General features: G+C 43.7%; 1 protein-coding gene across 1 annotated transcript in view; it reads left to right on the top strand.

Annotated features, from left to right (window-relative positions):
* Positions 1-10,702: 10,702 nt before the first annotated feature.
* Positions 10,703-27,852, top strand: part of arhgap31 (Rho GTPase activating protein 31) — a 53,349-nt gene continuing 36,199 nt past the window's right edge. Inside the window, exon 1 of the mRNA XM_083760991.1 lies at positions 10,703-11,336. Coding sequence (XP_083617117.1) covers positions 11,228-11,336 — 109 coding nt within the window. The 5' untranslated portion in view covers positions 10,703-11,227. The remainder of the gene's footprint in view (positions 11,337-27,852) is intronic.

The raw sequence follows: 27,852 nt of genomic DNA, 5'->3' as shown, positions 1-27,852 counted from the left end.
AGTGCTCTCTGTGTGAACCTATATCCAATAGAAAGTGCTCACTGTGTGAACCTATATCCAATAGAAAGTGCTCTCTGTGTGAACCTATATCCAATAGAAAGTGCTCACTGTGTGAACCTATCCAATAGAAAGTGCTCACTGTGTGAACCTATATCCAATAGAAAGTGCTCACTGTGTGAACCTATATCCAATAGAAAGTGCTCACTGTGTGAACCTATATCCAATAGAAAGTGCTCTCTGTGTGAACCTATATCCAATAGAAAGTGCTCTCTGTGTGAACCTATATCCAATAGAAAGTGCTCACTGTGTGAACCTATATCCAATAGAAAGTGCTCTCTGTGTGAACCTATATCCAATAGAAAGTGCTCACTGTGTGAACCTATATCCAATAGAAAGTGCTCTCTGTGTGAACCTATATCCAATAGAAAGTGCTCTCTGTGTGAACCTATATCCAATAGAAAGTGCTCACTGTGTGAACCTATATCCAATAGAAAGTGCTCTCTGTGTGAACCTATATCCAATAGAAAGTGCTCTCTGTGTGAACCTATATCCAATAGAAAGTGCTCTCTGTGTGAACCTATATCCAATAGAAAGTGCTCTCTGTGTGAACCTATATCCAATAGAAAGTGCTCTCTGTGTGAACCTATATCCAATAGAAAGTGCTCTCTGTGTGAACCTATATCCAATAGAAAGTGCTCTCTGTGTGAACCTATATCCAATAGAAAGTGCTCTCTGTGTGAACCTATATCCAATAGAAAGTGCTCTCTGTGTGAACCTATATCCAATAGAAAGTGCTCTCTGTGTGAACCTATATCCAATAGAAAGTGCTCACTGTGTGAACCTATATCCAATAGAAAGTGCTCACTGTGTGAACCTATATCCAAGATCTGCTATTTTCAGCATGCAACCAAAGTGTAAAATATGTCATTACAACAACATCAAGGCCTGTCAAAACACATTTTAGTCGACTAAATCAACTGTAGATTTTGACGACTAAAATCGTATGACATTTAGTCGACTAAAACTAGACTAAACACTAGAACATTCCAGGTGACTAAAATGTGACTAAAACCAAGTGAAAACTATTCAAGAGACAACGACTAAAACTAAAATAGAAATTTGCTGCCAAAAACAACACTGTTCCCCAGTTACTTTAGGTATGTCAATATACTCCAATTCCCTGTAACATAGATAAGATAGATATATTGTTTACCACAGTACAGATTAACTCCTATCTTTAGGGCGTACACACACTTGACTAAACGCTCCAGCTGTGCAGCTCAGGGTCAGATGCTATTTCTGTGCATTTCAAGTTTCCTCTTGGAGGTCACTGACACTCACACACCATCCACATGGAAAGGTAGACGCCTCCTTCGGGCTCTGAGACGTCTGTGTCTCACAGGGAGGGCATAGCTTGCCAAGCTTCCGCATGCGTCACAGAAGGAAGGGGACATTTGGTATAGGTTCCCAAGTTGGACCCCCAAGTTGACACCAATCAGCCCCGCCGCGGACCCCCATTTGAAAACATAATTAACCCATTCTGACCTGAGATCAGATTCTAAAAATGTCTTCTACATCCTGACAGTTTTCCATTCTGACCTGAGATCAGATTCTAAAAATGTCTTCTACATCCTGACAGTTTTCTGAAAAAGCTATGTTTCTAAATGTCAGTCGTTCTTCTTATTTTTCAAAAATAGCAGACCCACAAGCTCGTAGCGCGCCACTCGGTGGCGCGCTATGAGCTTGTAGATCTGCTATTTTTCTATAGCTAAAGCATAACCTAATGCTAACACCAAAAGGGGTTCTCGCCCAAAATGGGTTATGAAAGGGACCCCCCATAAGAGGAGATTTTTACGGCTCTAGCAGTGATTCTCAACCCATTTAATTTCAAGGACCCCCATGAGTTTGACATGCATGCATATTAGTATACGGACCCCCATTGAGTGGCATTTCTATCTCTGAAACCTCAAATGATATTGTAAAATCAAAGTTAATTAAACTTTGAGAGTGTACACATGGAACCATATGGAACACATTGGTTCCATGTGTACACTCTCAGAGTTACAGACCCATAAGGGTCTGTTTGGTTCCAAACTATCATTTAGCTGCGGGACCCCCTGGAACTCCCTCAAGGACCCCTGGGGGTCCCCGGACCCCATTTTGGGAACCACTGGTATAGGGCCAATCAGAGGCAATTTGTTTTCTCATTCCGAATAAAGCTCACAAAAGTATCACTCGAGTATAACAGATCTACAAGCTAGAAATGCAGTGCCAAGATTTAGAATTTGAATCCTATAAAAAGTAACAGTTTGTAGGACATAATGAGACTCCCAGAGACGATACATGTTCAACCGTATCCAGGTATAGTGGTGTCACATATAGGCTAGTGGTCGCACATCACAATTTGCATTGCATGTTGCGTTTGCTCTTTCAGCAAATCAAAAATGGATTTGGATTAATCAATATGCACAATATACATGAAATGAACAGTTGATTACAAGTGTAATTAATGCTTTATCGGTGCGTCGTCGTCCACAGTAACAGTCTTTGTATTGAGTTGTGCCATCATGTGAAACGTACCCATTCTGCAAACAGTTAATAAACACTTCAATCAATCACAATTAAGTCCAACAGTTTCTTCCCCCAAACCATCAGGACACTGAACGCTCGCCACATATTATGCCCCCATAAAGTCCTGAGATTAAAAGGCCTCTTTTTAATGTGTCTATTGTTTTTAAATGTGAAGCATCATGAGTTGTGGAGAACGATATTTTGCTCCCCTGTATGCCCAGTGTATATTGTGGAAGTGACAATAACATCTGATTGATTGATTGATTTATTGATTCAATCAAACCCTATGCTAACTGTTAGGAGCAGCTCAGGGACACTTCGACAAATTGTTTGGGGGGGAAAGAAAACACTGGCTGAAGGAGTCAGCTAAGAATATATACCGTCTCTGTCGGGTGAAAACCTGTCCAAAACTGTTACTGTTCAGGTCAGGGGTCAACATTCAAAAGCAGCAGATCTACAGGTTCGAAACGCATTTATTCGCGCCGCGTTTACAGCTTGTAGATCTGCTACTTCTGGTGGGTTTTAGTGTGGTGCTGTATATGATCGAGTATCGGGCATTCATTTTACAAAGAAAAGAAAAAAAGACAAAAACACAAATGTTCTTATTGGCAATGTAAAACGTATGTTTGCACTAGTGTTTGCACTAGTGTAAAGCAGTAGCTCCCAAAGTGTGGTCCGGGGACCCCCAGGGGTCTTTGAGGGAGTTCCAGGGGGTCCCCCAGCTAAATGATAGTTTGGAACCAAATGGACCCTTATGGGTCTGTAACTCTGAGAGTGTACAAATGGACCCTATAACAGGTCCATTTGGTTCCATATGTGTACACTCTCAGAGTTAAACTAACATTGATTTTACAACATACATTGGGGGTCCCAGAGATAGAAATGCCATTAAATAGGGGTCCGCGTAGACTAATGCATGTCAAAACTGGGGGTCCTTGGAATTAAAACGGGTTGAGATTGAGAATCTCTGCTAGAGCCGTAGAAAATCTTCTCACATGGGGGTCCCTGGCATAACTTTTAAATTGGGGGTCCGCAGGGCTGATTAGTGTCAATATGGAGGTCCTTTTGGGAACCACTATAGTGTAAGAATGCAGGGGGTGGAGGGTTGGGCTGGGGGGGGTGGAGGGTTGGGCTGGGGGGGTAGTGTGATGCCTGATGCTTTGTATGGACACAGTGATGTCATGTCCTTTTCCTTCACGGCCGCAGAAAGAGAGCTTTGTTTTGGAGCCGCGAGGCCAGGATGCCCTGGTGGTCTGGTCATCATGTTCTGTTCCATGTGACATTTAGAACAACGTCTATTTAAGACGCAAGCAGAAAAATGGTCGCCACTGTTTAACCCAATTTAGACCTGATTTAGACGATTTCTACAAATGTCTTCTAAATCATGACAGTTTTCTGAAAAACCCCCATTTTTCTATATTATGTCAGTCGTTCTCAACCTTTTTCATGTCAAGGACCCCCAAAAATATATGTATTTGGCCGCCGAGCCCCATCTGAAAATATGTCGTTCCAGGGACCCCCCCAGAAGCTAATATTTGAGTAAAAATGTGTTCGCTCTGAAAGAATAATAATATATATTCAAAGATTTGCACCACATTTTCACGATTTTTCAAAAATAGCAGACCTATACAAGCTCGAAAAAGTCTTCATTGAAGCATTAGAAGTATTTGTATTGTTGAACAGCTCCGACGAGAGATATACATGTAGTTTAGAAGCTTGTAAACGCTGTGAGGTGAAATTCTATAGCGGAGAGAACCATTATAAATGTAGTACTCCTACCACAGGGCTGTTAACAGCGCACACACACACACACACACACACACACACACACACACACACACACACACACACACACACACACACACACACACACACACACACACACACACACACACACACACACACACACACACACACACACACACACACACACACACACACACACACACACACACACACACAGAGTTTAGGTTTGCCTTTTCTCCCCCAAGGTCAGGCACGTTTATTGGCAAGACTTAAGAGGCTCTGAAAAGACTTGGAACACGAGGAAAAACTAGATACTGTATATAAGGACATAGAAAGCAACGGCCGGGCAATTAATAGATCATTTTGAACGCCGGACATTCAAATCATGTGGAGAAAAAGAAAAAAGTTATAATTTGGTATTCTTCATTAATAATGATGTATACATTTTGAAACATCCGTTCTTGAACAACTAGACCCCCCCCTGCCGCCCCCACATTTCCCATCCTCAAGCCTGTGATGTCATGTCATGTGTACACTACTCATCCAAGCTTCATATATAAACAAAGTACTGCAAGGACAGTTACACAACGTACACAGTTATGTAAATATATAAACAAGTACAAGGACAGTTACACAACGTACACAGTTATGTAAATATATAAACAAGTACAAGGACAGTTACACAACGTACACAGTTATGTAAATATATAAACAAGTACAAGGACAGTTACACAACGTACACAGTTATGTAAATATATAAACAAGTACAAGGACAGTTACACAACGTACACAGTTATGTAAATATATAAACAAGTACAAGGACAGTTACACAACGTACACAGTTATGTAAATATATAAACAAGTACAAGGACAGTTACACAATGTACACAGTTATATAAATATATAAACAAGTACAAGGACAGTTACACAATGTACACAGTTATATAAATATATAAACAAGTACAAGGACAGTTACACAATGTACACAGTTATGTAAATACATAAACAAGTACAAGGACAGTTACACAATGTACACAGTTATGTAAATACATAAACAAGTACAAGGACAGTTACACAATGTACACAGTTATGTAAATACATAAACAAGTACAAGGACAGTTACACAATGTACACAGTTATGTAAATACATAAACAAGTACAAGGACAGTTACACAATGTACACAGTTATGTAAATACATAAACAAGTACAAGGACAGTTACACAATGTACACAGTTATGTAAATACATAAACAAGTACAAGGACAGTTACACAATGTACACAGTTATGTAAATACATAAACAAGTACAAGGACAGTTACACAATGTACACAGTTATGTAAATACATAAACAAGTACAAGGACAGTTACACAATGTACACAGTTATGTAAATACATAAACAAGTACAAGGACAGTTACACAATGTTATATAAATATATAAACAAGTACAAGGACAGTTACACAATGTACACGGTTATGTAAATATATAAACAAGTACAAGGACAGTTACACAATGTTATGTAAATATATAAACAAGTACAAGGACAGTTACACAATGTTATGTAAATATATAAACAAGTACAAGGACAGTTACACAATGTTATGTAAATATATAAACAAGTACAAGGACAGTTACACAATGTTATATAAATATATAAACAAGTACAAGGACAGTTACACAATGTACAGAGTTATGTAAATATATAAACAAGTACAAGGACAGTTACACAATGTACACAGTTATGTAAATATATAAACAAGTACAAGGACAGTTACACAATGTACACAGTTATGTAAATATATAAACAAGTACAAGGACAGTTACACAATGTACACAGTTATGTGAATATATAAACAAGTACAAGGACAGTTACACAATGTACAGAGTTATGTAAATATATAAACAAGTACAAGGACAGTTACACAATGTACACAGTTATGTAAATACATAAACAAGTACAAGGACAGTTACACAATGTACACAGTTATGTGAATATATAAACAAGTACAAGGACAGTTACACAACGTACAGAGTTATGTAAATATATAAACAAGTAAGTACAAGGACAGTTACACAATGTACACAGTTATGTAAATATATAAACAAGTACAAGGACAGTTACACAATGTACACATAAATATATAAACAAGTACAAGGACAGTTACACAATGTACACAGTTACACGTTTAGTTAGGATCATTGGGTCCTTTTGAGCTGCATCTCATACATATCTGGCACACAAAAACAAAGGCTTTAACCCATTCTGACCTGAGATCAGATTCATAACGAGGTTTCCACTGGACACACACTGGTCTGATTAACCCATTCTGACCTGAGATCAGATTCTAGAAATGTCAGTCGCTCTTCGATTTTTCAAAAATAGCAGACCTACAAGCTCATATCGCGCCACTCGGTGGCGCGATATGAGCTTGTAGATCTGCTATATTTCAATAGCTAAAGCATAACATGATGCTGACACCAAAATGGGTGCCCATTCAGAATAGGTTAAAGGAGAATTCCATACTAAAAGGCTTTCTTACCTTTCTTTGTAGTTGTTACGTCCCCACCAAAGAGGTCCAGGTGTTATTTTGTGCAAAAGCTCCTTATTGGCTATTTCCCCTACCATAAGCCCTCAATGAATTGCATTGAATGGGAATTGAATGGGGCTATGGGGTGTTGTGCTAATTCGCTTATTTCCATCGCTCAAAATTATAATTTCTTTGTATATATCCTCTCTTCATAATGTAAATAATATCCCAAGCGGCACACTTTACTACTTCTTTCGATGGAAATAAGCGAACTAGCATAACACCCCATAGCCCCATTCAATTCCCATTCAATGCAATGCAATTCATTGAGGGCTTATGGTAGGGAAAATAGCCAATAAGGAGTTTTTGCACAAAAAAACACCTGGACCTCTTTGGTGGGGACGTAACAACTACAAAGAAAGGTAAGAAAGATAAGAAAGCATTCTAGCATGGAATTCTCCTTTAAGCAACTAGTTGACTATTCAACTAGTCGACTATAGTACATACACTAGTCGACCTTGGTGGTACTAGTTTTTGTAGGCCTCAAGATCAGCTAGATTATAGTTATAGTCACCAATGTACACCGTTTGTAAATGTACAACTAAAAATAAAATAAAAGGTATAGGCCTAGGACACACTTTACTCAGACCAGCAAACGTTTTCATGTCAACGACTCCCAGATTGATTTGTTAGGCCACGGACCCCCATTTCAAAAGATATGCCACATTGCAGGGACCGCCCCCCCCCCCCATATTTTTTATCTCTGGGGCCCCAATTTATATTGTGTAATCACTGTTAATTTAATTCCATTTGTTTCCATTTGTTGACTCTCTGAGTTCCTATCTCTAGCTATCGCAACAGTGTTGTTTTCGTCGACTGTCTAAAACTAAGACGAAAAATGTTCGTCGACTACCTTTTTCCACTGGCAAAAAACGAAATGGAAACTACATGAAAACTAAGCTATGACTAAAACTAAGACTAAATATACTGACGATTTCGTCAACAAATAAAAAGTAGACTAAAATGTTAGGAAGGGACTATATAGTGGACAAGAGATCCAGTACAAGTCATTTTACACTTGGTTGCATGCTGAAAATAGCTGATCTACAAGCTTGTAGATCTGCTATTTTCAGCAAGTGAAAATAAACTGTAGATTTAGTCGACTAAAATCTCATGATATTTAGTCGACTAAAACTAAAAACATTCCAGGTGACTAAAATGTGACTAAAAACTAAATGAAAACTATATTCAAGAGACTATGACTAAAACCTGCTGCCAAAAACAACAGTGTATTAATTGCAACCCCCTGGAACTCGCTCAAGTAGGTCATCAGCGCTGGAAGGGGGGTGCGGAGGGTGCTCCAGCACCCCCTGCTGGTGGAGGAGACATGTCTGTCAGAGCGTGCTGAATGCAGAATGCACAGCAAGTGAGTTGACAGATAGACACAACATGACGAGACAGCAAAAACCTATTGTAGTTTTACTTTCACCTGCACCAGGTTTAAAGAAATCAAACCCAAACAACAACACAATAAGAGTCACATACTGTTATTATGATTAACTCGGTTAACTAGGTCCTAAATAAGTAATTATTAGGCCAATTATACCCGAATAAGACCCGAAATGTATCCCTCCCACCCTTCAGCTCCCCCTGGTATAAATACCTTCCAGCGCCCCTGAAGTAGGTATACCCATATAGGGGTCCCCGGACCGCACTTTGAGAACCAATTTGAGAGACAATACAAAAGACAAACAAACGCTTTACAAGACAAACAAACGCTTGTTGTCGCACGCCGCCAGGCCACAGAAAACGCCCTTTGCATGCAATAAATCACCGTGCAAAACTGCAAAACAATGGCTGACACACGCACGGTGGTGCACTGGTGTCTCAGTCAGGACTAGTGGTGTGGCCCGGGTGGCATCAGAGAATGGGTGTGTCGACATGATGGGACCAGATAATGTCCCCCTTTGCGTGGAACAGCTATATAGTCCCTCATTTCCAAGACTTTTTATTTAACCCAATCTGACCTGAGATCAGATTCATACGAGGTTTCCACTGGACACGCACTGGTCTGATTTACCCATTCTGACCTGAGATCAGATTCTAAAAATGTCAGTCGTTCTTCGATTTTTCAAAAATAGCAGACCTACAAGCTGGGTAAACATAGTACCTTTCCTTTCCTTTTGTCTGTTGTAAAGGTCTCAAATCAAATACAGTAGTTTCCTGCACAAGTGCACATGTTTGTACCACTTGTATTTTTTTGTTTGTTAGACGGGATCGTATCAAAGGTCGAGTCCTTCCTAAGCCATGAGGCACATTTGATCGAAATGTCCCACGGCAGATCTACAAGCTTCACAACGTGTCTCGACAGACATGACGAAGCAGTGTGGGCTTGTAGATCTGCCGATTCCCTCCGAGAAAGAGATTTGATGTCGAGCGGATGAAAGGAAAGCCCCCCCCCCCCTCCCCCTCGGCCCCAAGTAGCCTAGATAGCATAGATACCGGCCCCTGGGGAACCCCGTTTGCTCAACAAATATAGGCCTATATAGGCTTTAAGTGGCTAAAACTCAGCAGTATACAGTGAGTGAGGGACGTCAAATACTACACAAACCATCAATCTCTCAGCGTCCACTTTCCACATCCTCTTAATCCTCTTTGAAGCGACCGATATGAGCCAATGTTTTGGCCTGCAGTGTTTGGTGTGTACGGTGTCGTGGTATGTGGTCCGGCTTAAAGCAAGAGAGGGATAGAGAACTCTGCAAGCAGTTAGTAACAAGAACCATGTGTCAAACCTCCACCCCACACCCCTCACTCTCCCCCCAAACCCACCCCATCCCCCCACTTCCCATCTGTGCCCTTCAGGCCCTCTCTCTCTCTCTCTCTCTCTCTCTCTCTCTCTCTCTCCCTCCATATGCAGTTGCCTCCCTCCCACTTCCTTCTTCCTCCCGAACAGAACCAGAGAGCCTGTTATTGTTTTTCGCGAGTTCTCCTGCTACAGGAAATTGTGTACTTTGGGGAAGCATTCAGGAAGGCAGCGTTGAGCAAGCTGCTTTTTCCCCTACAGGGAAATGTAGAAGGCCCAGTTTTATTGCCAGCAGAGAGAGAGAGAGAGAGAGAGAGAGAGAGAGAGAGAGAGAGAGAGAGAGAGAGAGAGAGAGAGAGAGAGAGAGAGAGAGAGAGAGAGAGAGAGAGAGAGAGAGAGAGAGAGAGAGAGAGAGAGATGGATGAAAGGGGTCAGACATTTCTAAACCTAGCGAGAGAATCAGAAGTCAGCTGTTCACCCTCCTATAGTCCCACACACACACACACACACACACACACACACACACACACACACACACACACACACACACACACACACACACACACACACACACACACACACACACCACACACACACACACACACACACACACACACACACACACACACACACACACACACACACACACACAGGCCCCTAAAAGAAAATAAGTCATGGTCCTGAGATAATGTGCTTCAGTCCACTTGATGCATGCATGTTTTTTTAGGAGGACGGGGGGGGGGGGGGGGGAACGGTGAAGGAGTCAGTGAAAGGGGTGACTGTCTGTGTGTGTGCGTGCGTGTGCGTGTGCGCGTGTGTGTCTGTGTGTGCGTGTGTGACTGTGTGTGTGTCTGAAAAAAGACGGGCTGGGGTCGAGAAAAAAAAAAAACCCCAACAGGAAACCACCAGGCAGGCAATGCTGATGCTGTTTCTACACAGCCTGGAGAGATAACACGCCAGTCGGTCTGTGTGCGTGTACGTGTGTGCGTGTGCGTGTGCGTGTGCGTGTGCGTGTACGTGTACGTGTGTGTGTGCGTGTGTGTGTGTGTGTGTGTGTGCTTGGACACTCCTCTTGCGCTTCAGCTGTTACACGAGGACTCTATAGAAACATCGTCTCCTTCTTCGATAACTCGGCATCTCTTTGGGAAAGACTTGAAAAGATATTTTTCCCCCTTCTTGTAAATGTAGTTTTGTTTCCCACAGTGACGTCATTTCTTGCTCTCTCTCTCTTTACACAAGCCTTTTTTCTTTCCCCTCCTCCTCGCCTCTCGGCCGTGCGTCAGTCAGTCACTCAGTGTGGGGGTTCGGCAAGATGTGAGCGGATGCGAGGAGATCTTTGGGAGTTCTCTGTGTGCGTTGGTCGGTTGCTCTTTGGCCTGTCTGTCTGTCTGTCTGTGTGTGTGTCTGTGTGTGTGTGTCTGTCTGTATGTATGTACAGTATGTCTGTGTGTCTGTCTGTGCGTGTGTGTCTGTGATCTGACTGCCTTCTCGGAGGTCATGTGGATCGATCGCTGCCTTCATCATCTTCCAGGATTTTGTCTCTTTTGGAATACTATCACTGGGACCTACTATCAATCCACATGAAGAATAAAGGCAACAAGCAGACGAGGGCCAACAAGAAGAAGGAGAAGAGCGACAATGTGTTTGGATGTGACCTGACAGAACACCTCCAGAGCTCAGGAACCCATGGTAAATGTTATGTTATGTTCTTAGAGCTCAGGACACTATGATACATGTTGTTATGTTATGTTCTTAGAACTCAGGACACCATGGTAAATGTTATGTTATGTTCTTATATGGATGTGACCTGACAGAACACCTCCATAGCTCAGGACACTATGGTAAATGTTATGTTATGTTCTTATATGGATGTGACCTGACAGAACACCTCCATAGCTCAGGACACTATGGTAAATGTTATGTTATGTTCTTATATGGATGTGACCTGACAGAACACCTCCATAGCTCAGGACACTATGGTAAATGTTATGTTATGTTCTTATATGGATGTGACCTGACAGAACACCTCCATAGCTCAGGACACTATGGTAAATGTTATGTTATGTTCTTATATGGATGTGACCTGACAGAACACCTCCATAGCTCAGGACACCATGGTAAATGTTATGTTATGTTCTTATATGGATGTGACCTGACAGAACACCTCCATAGCTCAAGACACCATGATACATGTTGTTGTTGCCGTTATGAATGAAATGACAAAAAAACACTCCCTCACATACATGTATATACCTCACATACATGTATATACCTCGTATACATGTATAGCTGTCCTGTTAAAAGTATAGAGCTCTCAAAACTATATACACACACACCGGCTTACATCCTGTGTTCACGGCTGGACGAACGGACACACACACACACACACACACACACACACACACACACACACACACACACACACACACACACACACACACACACACACACACACACACACACACACACACACACACACACACACACACACACACACACACACACACACACACACTATATAGCTGGGCGCCCCCCCCCCCCCCCCCCCCCCCTCCTGTTTTTAACTCTAAACACCAAAACAGCGTTACTGAAAATATAGCTAATATCTACTCACGACATGTCTGTCGCCTTGTTGAGCCCTTGTAGACCTTGTAGATTTCTTTTTTTTTTTTTGCCTAATGTTTGCCACCCAGAATAGACTATATAGGCTAGGGGGGGGGGGGGGGGGTTCCTTCCTTGGCTAATTTCCCAGAATACCCACACGGGAGACGGGGCGACATCATATTAACTTGGTAACGTAAGCAAACGTGATGAAAATGTCAGAGAGGGTTAGCATCGCAAAGGCTTTTATCCGGTATAACAACCGATGAATTGAGTGCTGTTATAGCCTACATGTATTGGGGGTTTTTTGGGGGGGGGGTTTTGGGAGGGGGGGGGGGGGGGTTTGTTGCATGAAGTAAAACAAGTCATTGTTCCATTGCCTCTATAAAAGAGGGAATTGTGACTCGGGGTGTGGCTGGCAGTGTAGACTCTTTTTTTCTGGTCAATTTCCCTGCCTCGGTCACTGACTGCAACAACTTTTTATTTTTTCTCTTCTTGGAGAGGAAAGGATGGGCGGGTGCTGCAACAGAGAGAACAGACACTGTAATGAGCGCCACTACAGTCTATACTCTCGTAAAAGGAACCAAAAACAAAAAGACGAAATGTTTAGAAGTCAGTGTTTATGTTTACACGTATAAAAGTTGTGAAACGAACACAATAAGAGGCTTTCGTTTCTTTTTTTGTTTTCCCCCGCCTGCTGCCACCCCATCCTGTTTATATTTCCCTTTGGGGTTTATTCTCGTTCCGTCTCTCTCTCTCTCTCTGTCTCTCTCTCTCTCTCTCCCTACAATATTCTGACAAGATAGAACATGGTTGTTTGGACCACATGCAGAGCTGATGTGGGCACTGGGCATCCCACATCATGTGAAGGTTGACATTAACCCTAACCCACTGGGCATCCCACATAGCTGCATGTGAAGGTTGACATTAACCCTAACCCACTGGGCATCCCACACAGCTGCATGTGAAGGTTGACATTAACCCTAACCCACTGGGCATCCCACATAGCTGCATGTGAAGGTTGACATTAACCCTAACCCACTGGGCATCCCACATAGCTGCATGTGAAGGTTGACATTAACCCTAACCCACTGGGCATCCCACACAGCTGCATGTGAAGGTTGACATTAACCCTAACCCACTGGGCATCCCACATAGATGCATGTGAAGGTTGACATTAACCCTAACCCACTGGGCATCCCACACAGCTGCATGTGAAGGTTGACATTAACCCTAACCCACTGGGCATCCCACATAGCTGCATGTGAAGGTTGGCATTAGCCCTAACCCACTGGGCATCCCACATAGCTGCATGTGAAGGTTGGCATTAGCCCTAACCCACTGGGCATCCCACATAGCTGCATGTGAAGGTTGACATTAACCCTAACCCACTGGGCATCCCACATAGCTGCATGTGAAGGTTGACATTAACCCTAACCCACTGGACATCCCACATAGCTGCATGTGAAGGTTGACATTAGCCCTAACCCACTGGGCATCCCACATAGCTGCATGTGAAGGTTGACATTAACCCTAACCCACTGGGCATCCCACATAGCTGCATGTGAAGGTTGGCATTAGCCCTAACCCACTGGGCATCCCACATAGCTGCATGTGAAGGTTGACATTAACCCTAACCCACTGGGCATCCCACACAGCTGCATGTGAAGGTTGACATTAACCCTAACCCACTGGGCATCCCACACAGCTGCATGTGAAGGTTGACATTAGCCCTAACCCACTGGGCATCCCACATAGCTGCATGTGAAGGTTGACATTAGCCCTAACCCACTGGGCATCCCACATAGCTGCATGTGAAGGTTGACATTAGCCCTAACCCACTGGGCATCCCACATAGCTGCATGTGAAGGTTGACATTAGCCCTAACCCACTGGGCATCCCACATAGCTGCATGTGAAGGTTGACATTAACCCTAACCCACTGGGCATCCCACATAGCTGCATGTGAAGGTTGACATTAACCCTAACCCACTGGGCATCCCTATAGCTGCATGTGAAGGTTGACATTAGCCCTAACCCACTGGGCATCCCACACAGCTGCATGTGAAGGTTGACATTAACCCTAACCCACTGGGCATCCCACATAGCTGCATGTGAAGGTTGACATTAGCCCTAACCCACTGGGCATCCCACATAGCTGCATGTGAAGGTTGACATTAACCCTAACCCACTGGGCATCCCTATAGCTGCATGTGAAGGTTGACATTAACCCTAACCCACTGGGCATCCCACATAGCTGCATGTGAAGGTTGACATTAACCCTAACCCACTGGGCATCCCTATAGCTGCATGTGAAGGTTGACATTAACCCTAACCCACTGGGCATCCCACATAGCTGCATGTGAAGGTTGACATTAACCCTAACCCACTGGGCATCCCACATAGCTGCATGTGAAGGTTGACATTAACCCTAACCCACTGGGCATCCCACATAGCTGCATGTGAAGGTTGACATTAACCCTAACCCACTGGGCATCCCACATAGCTGCATGTGAAGGTTGACATTAACCCTAACCCACTGGGCATCCCACATAGCTGCATGTGAAGGTTGACATTAACCCTAACCCACTGGGCATCCCACATAGCTGCATGTGAAGGTTGACATTAACCCTAACCCACTGGGCATCCCTATAGCTGCATGTGAAGGTTGACATTAACCCTAACCCACTGGGCATCCCACATAGCTGCATGTGAAGGTTGACATTAACCCTAACCCACTGGGCATCCCACATAGCTGCATGTGAAGGTTGACATTAACCCTAACCCACTGGGCATCCCACATAGCTGCATGTGAAGGTTGACATTAGCCCTAACCCACTGGGCATCCCACATAGCTGCATGTGAAGGTTGACATTAGCCCTAACCCACTGGGCATCCCACATAGCTGCATGTGAAGGTTGACATTAGCCCTAACCCACTGGGCATCCCACATAGCTGCATGTGAAGGTTGACATTAACCCTAACCCACTGGGCATCCCACATAGCTGCATGTGAAGGTTGACATTAACCCTAACCCACTGGGCATCCCACATAGCTGCATGTGAAGGTTGACATTAACCCTAACCCACTGGGCATCCCACATAGCTGCATGTGAAGGTTGACATTAACCCTAACCCACTGGGCATCCCTATAGCTGCATGTGAAGGTTGACATTAACCCTAACCCACTGGGCATCCCACATAGCTGCATGTGAAGGTTGACATTAACCCTAACCCACTGGGCATCCCACATAGCTGCATGTGAAGGTTGACATTAACCCTAACCCACTGGGCATCCCACATAGCTGCATGTGAAGGTTGACATTAGCCCTAACCCACTGGGCATCCCACATAGCTGCATGTGAAGGTTGACATTAGCCCTAACCCACTGGGCATCCCACATAGCTGCATGTGAAGGTTGACATTAGCCCTAACCCACTGGGCATCCCACATAGCTGCATGTGAAGGTTGACATTAACCCTAACCCACTGGGCATCCCACATAGCTGCATGTGAAGGTTGACATTACGGACAGCTTTGGGTGCAGTGGTGGAAAAGTATAGAACTAAGTGCTCGAGAGTATACTGTACTTAATCCATTCTGCGGGCGGGAACCCCCTTTTGGTGTTTTAAGCATTACGTTATAGTTTAGCTATTGAAAAATAGCAGATCTACAAGCTCGTAGCGCGGCACTCTGTGCCGAGATTGTAGGTCTGCTATTTTTGAAAGATCGTGAAAATGTGGTGCAAATCATTGAATATAATTATATCCTTTCAGAGCGAACGTTTTTAACTCAAATATTTGCTTCTGGGGAGGTCCCTGGAACAACATATTTTCAGATGGGGGTCAGCGACCAAATACATATATTTTTGGGGGTCCTTGACATGAAATAGTTTGAGAACGACTGACATAGAAACATGGGTTTTTTCTGAAAACTGTCAGGATTTAGAAGACATTTTGTAGAATCGTCCTCAGGTCTAAAGTACAATTAGAGGTACTTTTACTATAGATTTTACAGATCATTTTATACATCTATATACTTCACACCTCAGAGGCAAATACTGCACTCTCTTTTTACTCCACTATAATTATTTGACAGCTCTAGTTTGCTTATTTGGCTATTTAAAAAGAAATACCCTAATCTACAAACTCACAACGCGAAGCAATGCGACGTGTCGTGAGCTTGTAGATCGACATTTAGGCCTATACACACATTTTGTTTAAAATGTGTGAAATGGGACATTCTGCATAATGAATACTTTAATACCTTTCGATGACCAACACGTTTGAATGTTTTTGCTCAAGTAAAAGTTAATTTGAATACAGAACTTTCACCTGTAACGGAGTATTTTGTACTTTTTCTACTTTTTACTCATAAGTAAAACGTCTGTGTACTTCTTCCAGCAGTGGTTCCCTTTTGGTGTTTTAAACATTATGTTATGCTTTAGCTATTGAAAAATAGCAGATCTACAAGCTCATAGCGCGCCACCGAGTGGCGCGCTACGAGCTTGTAGTTCTGCTATTTTTGAAAAATCAAGAAAATATTTATTTAAGAAAACTGGAGGATTTAGAAGATTCTTTTAAAATTCCGAGGTCAGGCCTAAATGGGTTAAGTGCAGCATCCAGTGAAGGATGTCCAACGTACTCATAGAAATGTCCAGGAGACAAACAGCAGCTTTAGATTGGAGGAATGTTAATACTGATCATACTTGCTTGTCAAGCACTATAGGTGCTGTAATGCAGTGGTTCCCAAAGTGTGGTCCGAGGACCCCACTGGGGTCTTTGAGAGAGTTCCAGGGGGTCCCCAGCTAAATGATAATTAGGAACCAAATGGACCCTTATGGGTCTGTAACTCAGAGAGTGTACAAATGGTACCAAATGGACCCTTATGGGTCTGTAACTCAGAGTGTACAAATGGAACCAAATGGACCCTTATGGGTCTGTAACTCAGAGTGTACAAATGGAACCAAATGGACCCTTATGGGTCTGTAACTCAGAGAGTGTACAAATGGAACCAAATGGACCCTTATGGGTCTGTAACTCAGAGAGTGTACAAATGGAACCAAATGGACCCTTATGGGTCTGTAACTCAGAGAGTGTACAAATGGAACCAAATGGACCCTTATGGGTCTGTAACTTAGATAGTGTACAAATGGAACCAATTGTGGACCCTTATGGGTCTGTAACTCAGAGAGTGTACAAATGGTACCAAATGGACCCTTATGGGTCTGTAACTCAGAGCGTACAAATGGAACCAAATGGACCCTTATGGGTCTGTAACTCAGAGAGTGTACAAATGGTACCAAATGGACCCTTATGGGTCTGTAACTCAGATAGTGTACAAATGGAACCAAATGGACCCTTATGGGTCTGTAAGTCAAAGAGTGTACAAATGGAACCAAATGGACCCTTATGGGTCTGTAACTCAGAGAGTGTACAAATGGAACCAAATGGACCCTTATGGGTCTGTAACTTAGATAGTGTACAAATGGAACCAAATGGACCCTTATGGGTCTGTAACTTAGATAGTGTACAAATGGAACCAAATGGACCCTTATGGGTCTGTAACTTAGATAGTGTACAAATGGAACCAAATGGACCCTTATGGCTATAGGGTCTCAGAGTTAAACTAGAGAAAGTGCCCCTCGGGGCACAGGTCTCCACCAGGGCAGGTCAGGCTGTGGCCTCCTGGTGGCGCTATAATAGGACAGGTCTCCACCAGGGCAGGTCAGGCTGTGGCCTCCTGGTGGCGCTATAATTATGCCAATGTGACGTATGCCAATGTTACGCCTTGGATGGAAATTGGATGATATGATGCATTTTGTTCCACAAATGTGTTTTGCAAAAATCCACCTGTTGGTGGCGCTATAACAGGCCAATGTGAAAAGGGTGGGATATATTCCTCAGCCTAGTAGGAACGTCCGTGAAAGACTTCACATAAATTGCACAATGCGTTCTTGATGGACTGCCTTCCATCAAGGACACTGCGCACAACCGCTGTCTGTCTAGGGCCAACAACATGAGGAATGACCCCACCCACCCACACCAGGGACTGTTCACTCTGTTGCCTTCTGGCAGAAGGTATCGAAGCATTGGAAGTAAAACAGCAAGATTTTCCAAGAGCTTTTTCCCCCAAGCCATCAGACTTTTGAACAAGTGCAATATCCCCTAACCTTTCCCCCTATATGCTGCTATAAGGACTCCTGTTGTGCAATATCTGTCTCTAATTTATTTGTTTTTAAAAGTTGATTTTAGATTTTAAAAGTATTTTAGCTCTTTTAACTAGCATACTAAAAGCCAGTGAAACGACATTTCGTTCTCTTATGCATTTTATGTATCTGCTGAATGACAATAAAGCTATCTATCTATCTATTTGAGGCTTTTTGTTCAAAAAGGGGCCAATCCAGCAAACTTTGAAAGCCAATGTTAGCCAAATAGGATGAAATATCGGACAGATCCGTCTTGAACACAGGACTATAGAGATAGTGTGTAACGATTTGTGGGATCTTTGGACAGAATCTGGAGGAGTAATATCAAACAATGTGTTTTACAAAAGTCAGTGGCGCTATAACAGGCCGTTCTGGAAAGTTTGGGGGCAGAGGTTCATCATTGGCCTCCAGGGAGTGTGCGTGCAAAGTTTGGCACCGACCGGGTTAACGGTGCCAGAGATTAGCTTGTAACAGACGGATGGACACACACACACACACACACACACACACACACACACACACACACACACACACACACACACACACACACACACACACACACACACACACACACACACACACACACACACACACACACACACACACACACACACACACACACACACACACACACACACACACACACACACACACACACACTCCCCCCATGCCTTCGGCCTGGTGGAGACAATTAACTTTGCTTTTACAATATACATTGAGGGTCCCAGAGATAGAAATGCCATTAAATGCGGGACCGTAGCCCCTAATTCAGGTCAAACCCGGGGGGTCCTTGAAATTAAATCTTCTCTTATGGGGGTCCGCAGGCTAATGAGTGTCAAATTCATTAAAAAGAAGTTTGAGAACCAGTGCTGTAGTAGAGTACAAGCCTGCACAAGGGCTTATAGTTACATCAAATCTTTCATATTTAGCCAGTTACTGTATTTGGGGAGGGGGAGTGCAGGGGGAAACCCAGGTATGTGTGCCTCAACATTCTAAACATGCTGTCAAGCCAAGAGAAACACATTTGTTTGCCTTTGCATATCCCTCTGCAGGCGCACACGCACGCACGCACGTACACACGCACGCACGCACACACGCACACCATCCGATATAAATGTCATCACAGAGGTTACTTATGTTTCCACCTGGATGAGTAACCACACATCTCAGCCAATGGGAGAAGCCCGGCCTCCTGTCAGTCACCCCCTCCTCCTGATCAGCCAATGGGAGGAGCCCCCTGTCAGTCACCCCCTCCTCCTGAATCCGCCAACTCACACAGCACACTAACTCCACATCGCAACCTTAGATATACTCTAAGATCGCAACGCATTGGCAAGATTTTAGAACAGCTATTTTTGCATTCAAAATCAAAAAGTATTGGCAGGTACCATTCTGTACATTTCACCACGGGAGTACAGCCCCATGAGTACAAACAGTTAGCCGTATACACGGGAGTACAGCCCCATGAGTACAAACAGTTAGCCGTATACACGGGAGTACAGCCCCATGAGTACAAACAGTTAGCCGTATACAGGTACCATTCTGTACACTTCACCACGGGAGTAGAGCCCCATGAGTACAAACAGTTAGCCGTATACATTCCATTGCAATGCTGACCTGACATTCCATATGTTGAACTGACTTAATCAAACCCTGTACACTCAAGCCCCTTAGAGTATATATGAATAGAGACGGCACCCAGAGGAAAACCTGAGGCCAAATGGACATAGTGGCCGAATGAAGGTATTGCAGCCTGGCCCCAAACACATGAACGCGCTGTCCGTTGACTATCATTGTACACGTTCACGACGGACGACGCTCGTGCGCGTTCAACGGCAGCGCGTTCATGTGTTTGGGGGCCACTCACCATTGCAATCCGTCCCAGAATGCACTCTGTTCCTACCAGGAAGGAGGAGTGAATCCGCCTCATGCGCTTTTGAGCAACTTAATGCAAGTGGATGGGAGGAGAACTCGGGTGTCTTCTCTATTCATATATACTCTAAGCTCAAGCCACGCTCCATATCCTATATGGCCAGTACAGAATTCATTCCTTCCCATGCCAAAACGCCAGCGTTCGCCCAGCAGTCTGCCGTCACCCAGGCGGATAGCCCTCACGCCTCACGTCTTACTGGTATTATAGAATATTATATACAGTATTATTTATGATTACATTATATCTCTGCTGTTTATTTTTCTGAAAATGACAAAATATACATTTTTCAGGAAACTGAAGAAAATCGTATATTTTCAAAACAAAGCAATACTGCCTCGTCAATGTTGGTGTTGTGACTCTATATAGTTTATATACCATAGTGTCAATGACTTGCATGAGAGGGGGAGAGGTGGTGGAGTTAGTTGCTTTATTAGCAGACAGTTTGAGGGTCCAATGGAGTTAAGAGGTTTTGTCCGAAGCGTTTTTTTTTATACTTTGCATTGGTTCAATATATTTTTACCGACACAAAAGGGTGTTCAATAACCACTGATTTATGCAATTATGGAGTTAGGCGGTTTCCTCCCAACAGCAACGACGGATTATGGATTATGTCACTTGGCTGCATTGCATTGCTGCACCGCCGAATCGCGATGCATTTCTGAATCTCACTGAGGAATCCAACTCAGACATTTGGGAGAGTCATGATGTGACTAACATCGGGTTATAGTAACGTTTCGAACACCGATCTGGAATCGAACCACGCCAAGAGAAGCTAGCTCCCTTGGAGGAGCAAGCTACGCCTGGGTCTTTTTTTCAGGTTGGTTACGTCGTACACTACCCCCTCCTTTCTGAAGCACGCTCCCCTCAGGTTGGTTACGTCGTACACTACCCCCTCCTTTCTGAAGCACGCTCCCCTCAGGTTGGTTACGTCGTACACTACCCCCTCCTTTCTGAAGCACGCTCCCCTCAGGTTGGTTACGTCGTACACTACCCCCTCCTTTCTGAAGCACGCTCCCCTCAGGTTGGTTACGTCGTACACTACCCCCTCCTTTCTGAAGCACGCTCCCCTCAGGTCCGTTACGTCGTACACTACCCCCTCCTTTCTGAAGCACGCTCCCCTCAGGTTGGTTACGTCGTACACTACCCCCTCCTTTCTGAAGCACGCTCCCCTCAGGTTGGTTACGTCGTACACTACCCCCTCCTTTCTGAAGCACGCTCCCCTCAGGTTCGTTACGTCGTACACTACCCCCTCCTTTCTGAAGCACGCTCCCCTCAGGTTCGTTACGTCGTACACTACCCCCTCCTTTCTGAAGCACGCTCCCCTCAGGTCCGTTACGTCGTACACTACCCCCTCCTTTCTGAAGCACGCTCCCCTCAGGTTCGTTACGTCGTACACTACCCCCTCCTTTCTGAAGCACGCTCCCCTCAGGTCCGTTACGTCGTACACTACCCCCTCCTTTCTGAAGCACGCTCCCCTCAGGTTCGTTACGTCGTACACTACCCCCTCCTTTCTGAAGCACGCTCCCCTCAGGTCCGTTACGTCGTACACTACCCCCTCCTTTCTGAAGCACGCTCCCCTCAGGTTGGTTACGTCGTACACTACCCCCTCCTTTCTGAAGCACGCTCCCCTCAGGTTGGTTACGTCGTACACTACCCCCTCCTTTCTGAAGCACGCTCCCCTCAGGTCCGTTACGTCGTACACTACCCCCTCCTTTCTGAAGCACGCTCCCCTCAGGTCCGTTACGTCGTACACTACCCCCTCCTTTCTGAAGCACGCTCCCCTCAGGTTGGTTACGTCGTACACTACCCCCTCCTTTCTGAAGCACGCTCCCCTCGCGCTTCTCCATTCACTCCTGGAGTCCCTCACGTCCCTCCAGTGTTGTTTATGGCAGCAAATTTAGATTTTAGTTTTTGTCACATAGGGCCGCTCCATCTTGCGTCCACCTCCAGGTATCCTGTTCCCTGGAATAGTCTAATCTAGTGATGCTCGAGTCTTTTCGTTTCAGACAGCCAGTTACGTACATTATAGGCCACACTAAGCTAAGTTCAGGGTTAAAATGTGCTCAGAGTTACAGACCTACAAGGGTCCATTTGGTTCCCAACTGTCCGTTATTTAGCTGGGAGTTTTGAAAACAGCCAGAGAGAGAGAGAGAGAGAGAGAGAGAGAGCACAGTTGAGTGGTGTTGTGATATAGCAGTTTGAATTGAAACCTTTAGTTGTTCTCAAAAAGAGCATTGTGAGGTTTACCCCTCATTTGCAACGCTGTCGAAATTACACACGCATACAAAACCAACAATTAAGACGCATGCAGATCTAAAAACACAAACAACCAAATGAGACCAATAATATAAGACAACTAGTAGGTTAAAAACAGTTACATGGCGAGGTTAGGGAGGGTTTAAGAGCAGGTTATTAAATTGTCCATGGCATATGAGGGCATTAATTTGTAGCGCGAGTTGTAGATTGTTCCACGAAAATGCAGGAGCATCGTAGCAGAAAGCGGACTTTCCCAGTTTAGACTGGACAAGTGGAACCTCTAGTGTAAGGCAGGCCAGTTGTTTGAGCGAAGTTAAAGGACCACTTCACCACTTTTCAACCTATCTTCATATAATAGGTCCTCACTAATAATCATGAAGAAATTCGGTCTGTGTCTCATAGGAGGGATGTGGGCAGTTCAGAAACCGTCTTCCAGTGACATCATCGATGGGGAATACAAGTTAATAGAAACTAGTCCTGAAAAGTTGCAATGCGAAAATGGAAGCCATCGTTCTCACGATAAAGAAAATCTAAACATTTTTGTAAAAAATCTTGTTTAAAAAAAAATCTGCCTAATCATGATGTCACTGGAAGACAGTTTCTAAACTGCCCACAGCCCTCCTATGAGACACAGACTGAGTAGAACAAAATCATGCCATTTTATCATGATTATTAGTGAGGACTGAAGATGGGTTGAAAAGTGATGAAGTGGTTCTTTAACCATGCCACGCAACAGTGTTGATTTAGTCGACTTCAAACTAAGACGAAAAAGCTTGGAGATCAGCTATTTTCAGCAGGTGTAAAAATGTCATTAAATGCATTCAAATGCATCAAGGCCCGCCAAAATGCATTTGAATCGACTAAATCAACTGTAGATTTAGTCGACTAAAATCTTATGATATTTAGTCGACTGAAACTATACCAACCCTAAAACATTCCGGGTGACTAAAATGTGACTAAAACTAAATGAAAACTGTTTGAGACTAAAAACTGAAATCTAAATTTGAAAATTTGAAAAAAAATTATGAAATGTTTCTTTAAGAAGCATTACATAAGGAAACATATTGTGAAACAGAAACTATAGTCAGTGTAAAGTGAGGTCAATAATGTACTAGCATTTAAAACTTTGGCCATCAGCGAAACACACAAGAAGAATGTATTGTGGTTTGCTTTCTCACAGCAGTATACAGTTTCAGGGAGTTTTCACATATCCCTTAAGTTTGTGTACACTTTCACCAATCCAACTCCTTGAATCACCTTGCAACATACTGTACAAGCAACTCCTTGCAACACCTTGCAGCTTACTGTAGGCTACTTGCAACCATTATCCCCAATGACAGTTGCGACTAGCCTAACACTAAGGGTTTTCTTGTGCAAGACTTACTTTGACTTAATCCTCTTTAGCCCGTCGAGGGGCATAGGGCGTCCACCAGAGCTCTCCATCTCACTCTCTTCTGTTTCCTCTTCCCCTGTGGAAGAGAAGAGCGTAAGAGAACATGTTAACTACCATAGCAACTATTTTCACAACGTTTGCCTCTTTCGTATATTATTTGACATGAGTGTTTGATCCGTTTTTACGGTGCTAGAGCGGTGCCCGGCTGTAGAGCACAGCGTCGGTACCGATGGAAGTCTGGAGATCCATGACCCACCCGGGCTATGCAATACCCGTTGTACCCGTGTCAGAGTACCCTGCATTCCACCCTTTTATGCCCATACGTATATGGAGATTTCTGTATCTGTCTCTCTGTCAGGCATGCCCAAATATGGAGTGTTGTGATGTCAGAACAGGCCAGCTCCATTAATTTATGGAGCCTGGGCAGGGGCCCTATAGCTGTCCCCGAGCCCGGACAGGGGCCTTCTGTGGCGGGTCTGGACAACCGTGGGTCCGACCGACTCGACAACCGGGCACTGCACCCCCTGTGGTGGGGTGGAACGTGCGTGTGGAATTTGAGTTATACGTGCATCACAGCCGTACACACGTACTGTACGTACAGACGTTCCAAGATTTGAGTTAACCCATTCTGACCTGAGATCAGATTCATATGAGGTTTCCACTGGACACACACTGGTCTGATTAACCCATTCTGACCTGAGATCAGATGCTAAAAATGTCAGTCGTTCTTCGATTTTTCAAAAATAGCAGACCTACAAGCTCGTAGCGCGCCACTCGGTGGCGCGCTATGAGCTTGTAGATCTGCTATTTTTCAATAGCTAAAGCATAGCATAATGCTAACACCAAAAGGGGTTCCCGCCTGAATGGGTTAAAACGTTTGCTCTGAAAGAATATATATATTCAAAGATTTGCGCCCAACAAATTACATACAATTTTCTGGGGTCCTTGACATGAAATATTGAGCACCAGACTAGAGAGCATTTTATTAGATACTGTAGTTTGTTGATTACTTTTGATGCTTTTCAGATAAAGTTCCGCAAGCGACCGTTTGAGACTGCTCTATACACACACACACACACCATGTCACTGCTGACTAATACTTTGACTTCTCATGTATTACTGTAACTAATACTTGTAATCAGAACACATCGCCCATTGATGAAGTGGAATGCTCCGTACAGTACATGGTGGTTAAAATGTAATCCATCAAGTGAGAGAGAGAGAGAGAGAGAGAGAGAGAGAGAGAGAGAGAGAGAGAGAGGTCCTAAACAAGCAGAAGCATTGGGCTCAAAGTAAACCAGTGACTGTGAGAGAGTCCCCCCCACCATGTCACCACAGGCATGCTTGCAGCCCAGAATGCCTCTGAAGGTCTTAACCATGAGAACCAGGGGAATGTTGTGTTTCATACATCTCATTATGCACACGCATAATGATTTGTCTGTTTTAAAGTATAAACGCCTTTAACCACGCCATAGCCCTCGGTGTTTATACCTTCAGGAATTCTTCAGAAATAGTGAAAATAGCTCTCGTGCATGCAGAAAGCTTGTAAATTGGTTTGTGTTTTTTTTTTTAGCTATTTAGGAAGATTCTCGAAATGTTTTGCAAATTATTTTGACAAATATTTAGGAGTTTTTTTTAGAGAATTGGAATGACATAGCCAAAATAAGGAGGGATGCCAGGTTGGAAGTGCTTAACATTAAGACCTGAGGCCGATTCTACAAATCTCTTCTAAATGTGTTTTCCGATAAACCTATATGTAATGTTTCTATATCAGTGGTGCTCAAACCTATTCATGTCAAGGACCCCCAATTGTGTTTGGCAAAATAATTGTTCCAGGGACTCCACAGAAGCAAATATCTTTGTTAAAACTTTCGACTTTAAAATAATATATACTCAAATATTTGCACACATTTTCAAGATTTTTCAAAAAATAGTAGATCAACAAGCTCATAATAGTCCAGCACAAAATGAACACGCTATGAGCTAATAGCCAAAAATAATGCTTTTTAAAATCTAAATCTAAAATGGCACAGATGGTCTTAATGGGTTAAGTAGCCAATTTGTTCACATTTCACCATTTGCACTAAACACACATTTGGGTGCCACTGGGGACATTTAAAAGTCATTTAAAAACCTAACAACAAAAACACACAAGTTGTTTGTTTACTCGGTGTGAAATTACGAGCTCATCTTGGCCGAGTGTGGAACAAAACCTTGACGCCTGCGTTTTCCTGAGCAGCAGGAACATGACATTACTGTCAAGCTATGCAGACTGAGAGAGAGGCAGTGGAAAAGACTGGACGCTCGCTGCGTAAACACACATACCACACACACACACACACACGCACACACCCTCACACACACACACACACACACACACACACACACACACAGTCCGATACACCGTGCTGTGCGCGTCACCATGAGACCGTTTGGGATGATAGTAGGCCTACGCTCACTATCCCACTGTCCCAGACGTTTTTATTTCCAGGGGTCGAGTCCACTTCAATTCGGCATACAGTAGCACAAACGTCGCTCACTTTGCACCCTTGTTAAATTGACGCACACACGTACAGTACACACACACACACACACACACACACACACACACACACACACACACACACACACACACACACACACACACACACACACACACACACACACACACACACACACACACACACACACACACACACACACACACACACACACACACACACACACACACTCCTCTCTCTCTCTCCGTTAGTCTCATGTCATGCAGCTGTGTGTAGTTTTTCTACTGTCAATGCGCCGGCTCCCTCGATGGAGCCGGGTTTGGAGACAATTATCCTCCTTTAAGCAATTGTGTGGTGGACAAAGAACTCAACTCCTGTACTTGAGTCAAAGCGGAGATACTCCTGGTCAAACATTATACTCAACTACAAAGTGAAAAGTTGCTTTATAGTCAGATTTGTAATTGAGTTTGGAGGGTCCTTTAATTTCAAGTAACCCAGTTTGATGTGTATCATATCAGGCCCTGGACCTGGACCATTTGAAACCTTTCCTACCCTAATCTACACTGTGTTAATTTAGCTCAGAGTTACAGGCCTGTAAGGGTCCATTTGGTAACATTTGAAACACTCTCAGAGTTGCAGGCCTGTAAGGGTCCATTTGGTAACATTCGTAACAGTAAAATTTTGGGGATCCCATGCCCAGGTTTTGGAACCACTGGTGTCGGACAAGCAGTGCCTGAAGATCATAAGACCAATGATTGGTTGGTTGATTGATTGATTGATTGATTGATTGATTGTTCTTTGTGGTAAAGAACCATGTGTTAGAATCCTGGGTAGGTTATGAAAACAGCTTTGATGCTTACATGCTTTGATGGGAGACACATCTGTCTCAGAGGTAATACTATCAACCCTCTATGGACCGTAGATTTAGAAAGCTCTTCTGCAAGTTTATTTTGTTCATTATATTATATATTATTATCTATAATTATACAATTTCCCTTCGGAATAATTCCTTCACACTTTGCACGTCATTTATCTAACAGACTAAAACAATGGGGTCTCTCAGACACGGCCAGGGTTGTGGATGGTGCTCTGGAAAGAATGCTAGTGAAAGGGATTCTTATAAAGTTATCCGTCATGTGGATGCATGCATTCACACGCCTCTGCAGCGCGCACACGCACACACACACACACACACACACACACACACACACACACACACACACACACACACACACACACACACACACACACACACACACACACTAGGGCTTTCACTTTTTTAATAGTTGTTTAACTAGGCCTACCCATTATGTATG

The sequence above is a fragment of the Protomyctophum parallelum genome, assembly GCF_964188405.1.
Source record: "Protomyctophum parallelum genome assembly, chromosome: 1".
Lineage (NCBI taxonomy): Eukaryota > Metazoa > Chordata > Actinopteri > Myctophiformes > Myctophidae > Protomyctophum > Protomyctophum parallelum.
The sequence above is the reverse complement of the archived record's forward strand: the minus strand, read 5'-3'. Positions and strand labels throughout refer to the sequence as shown.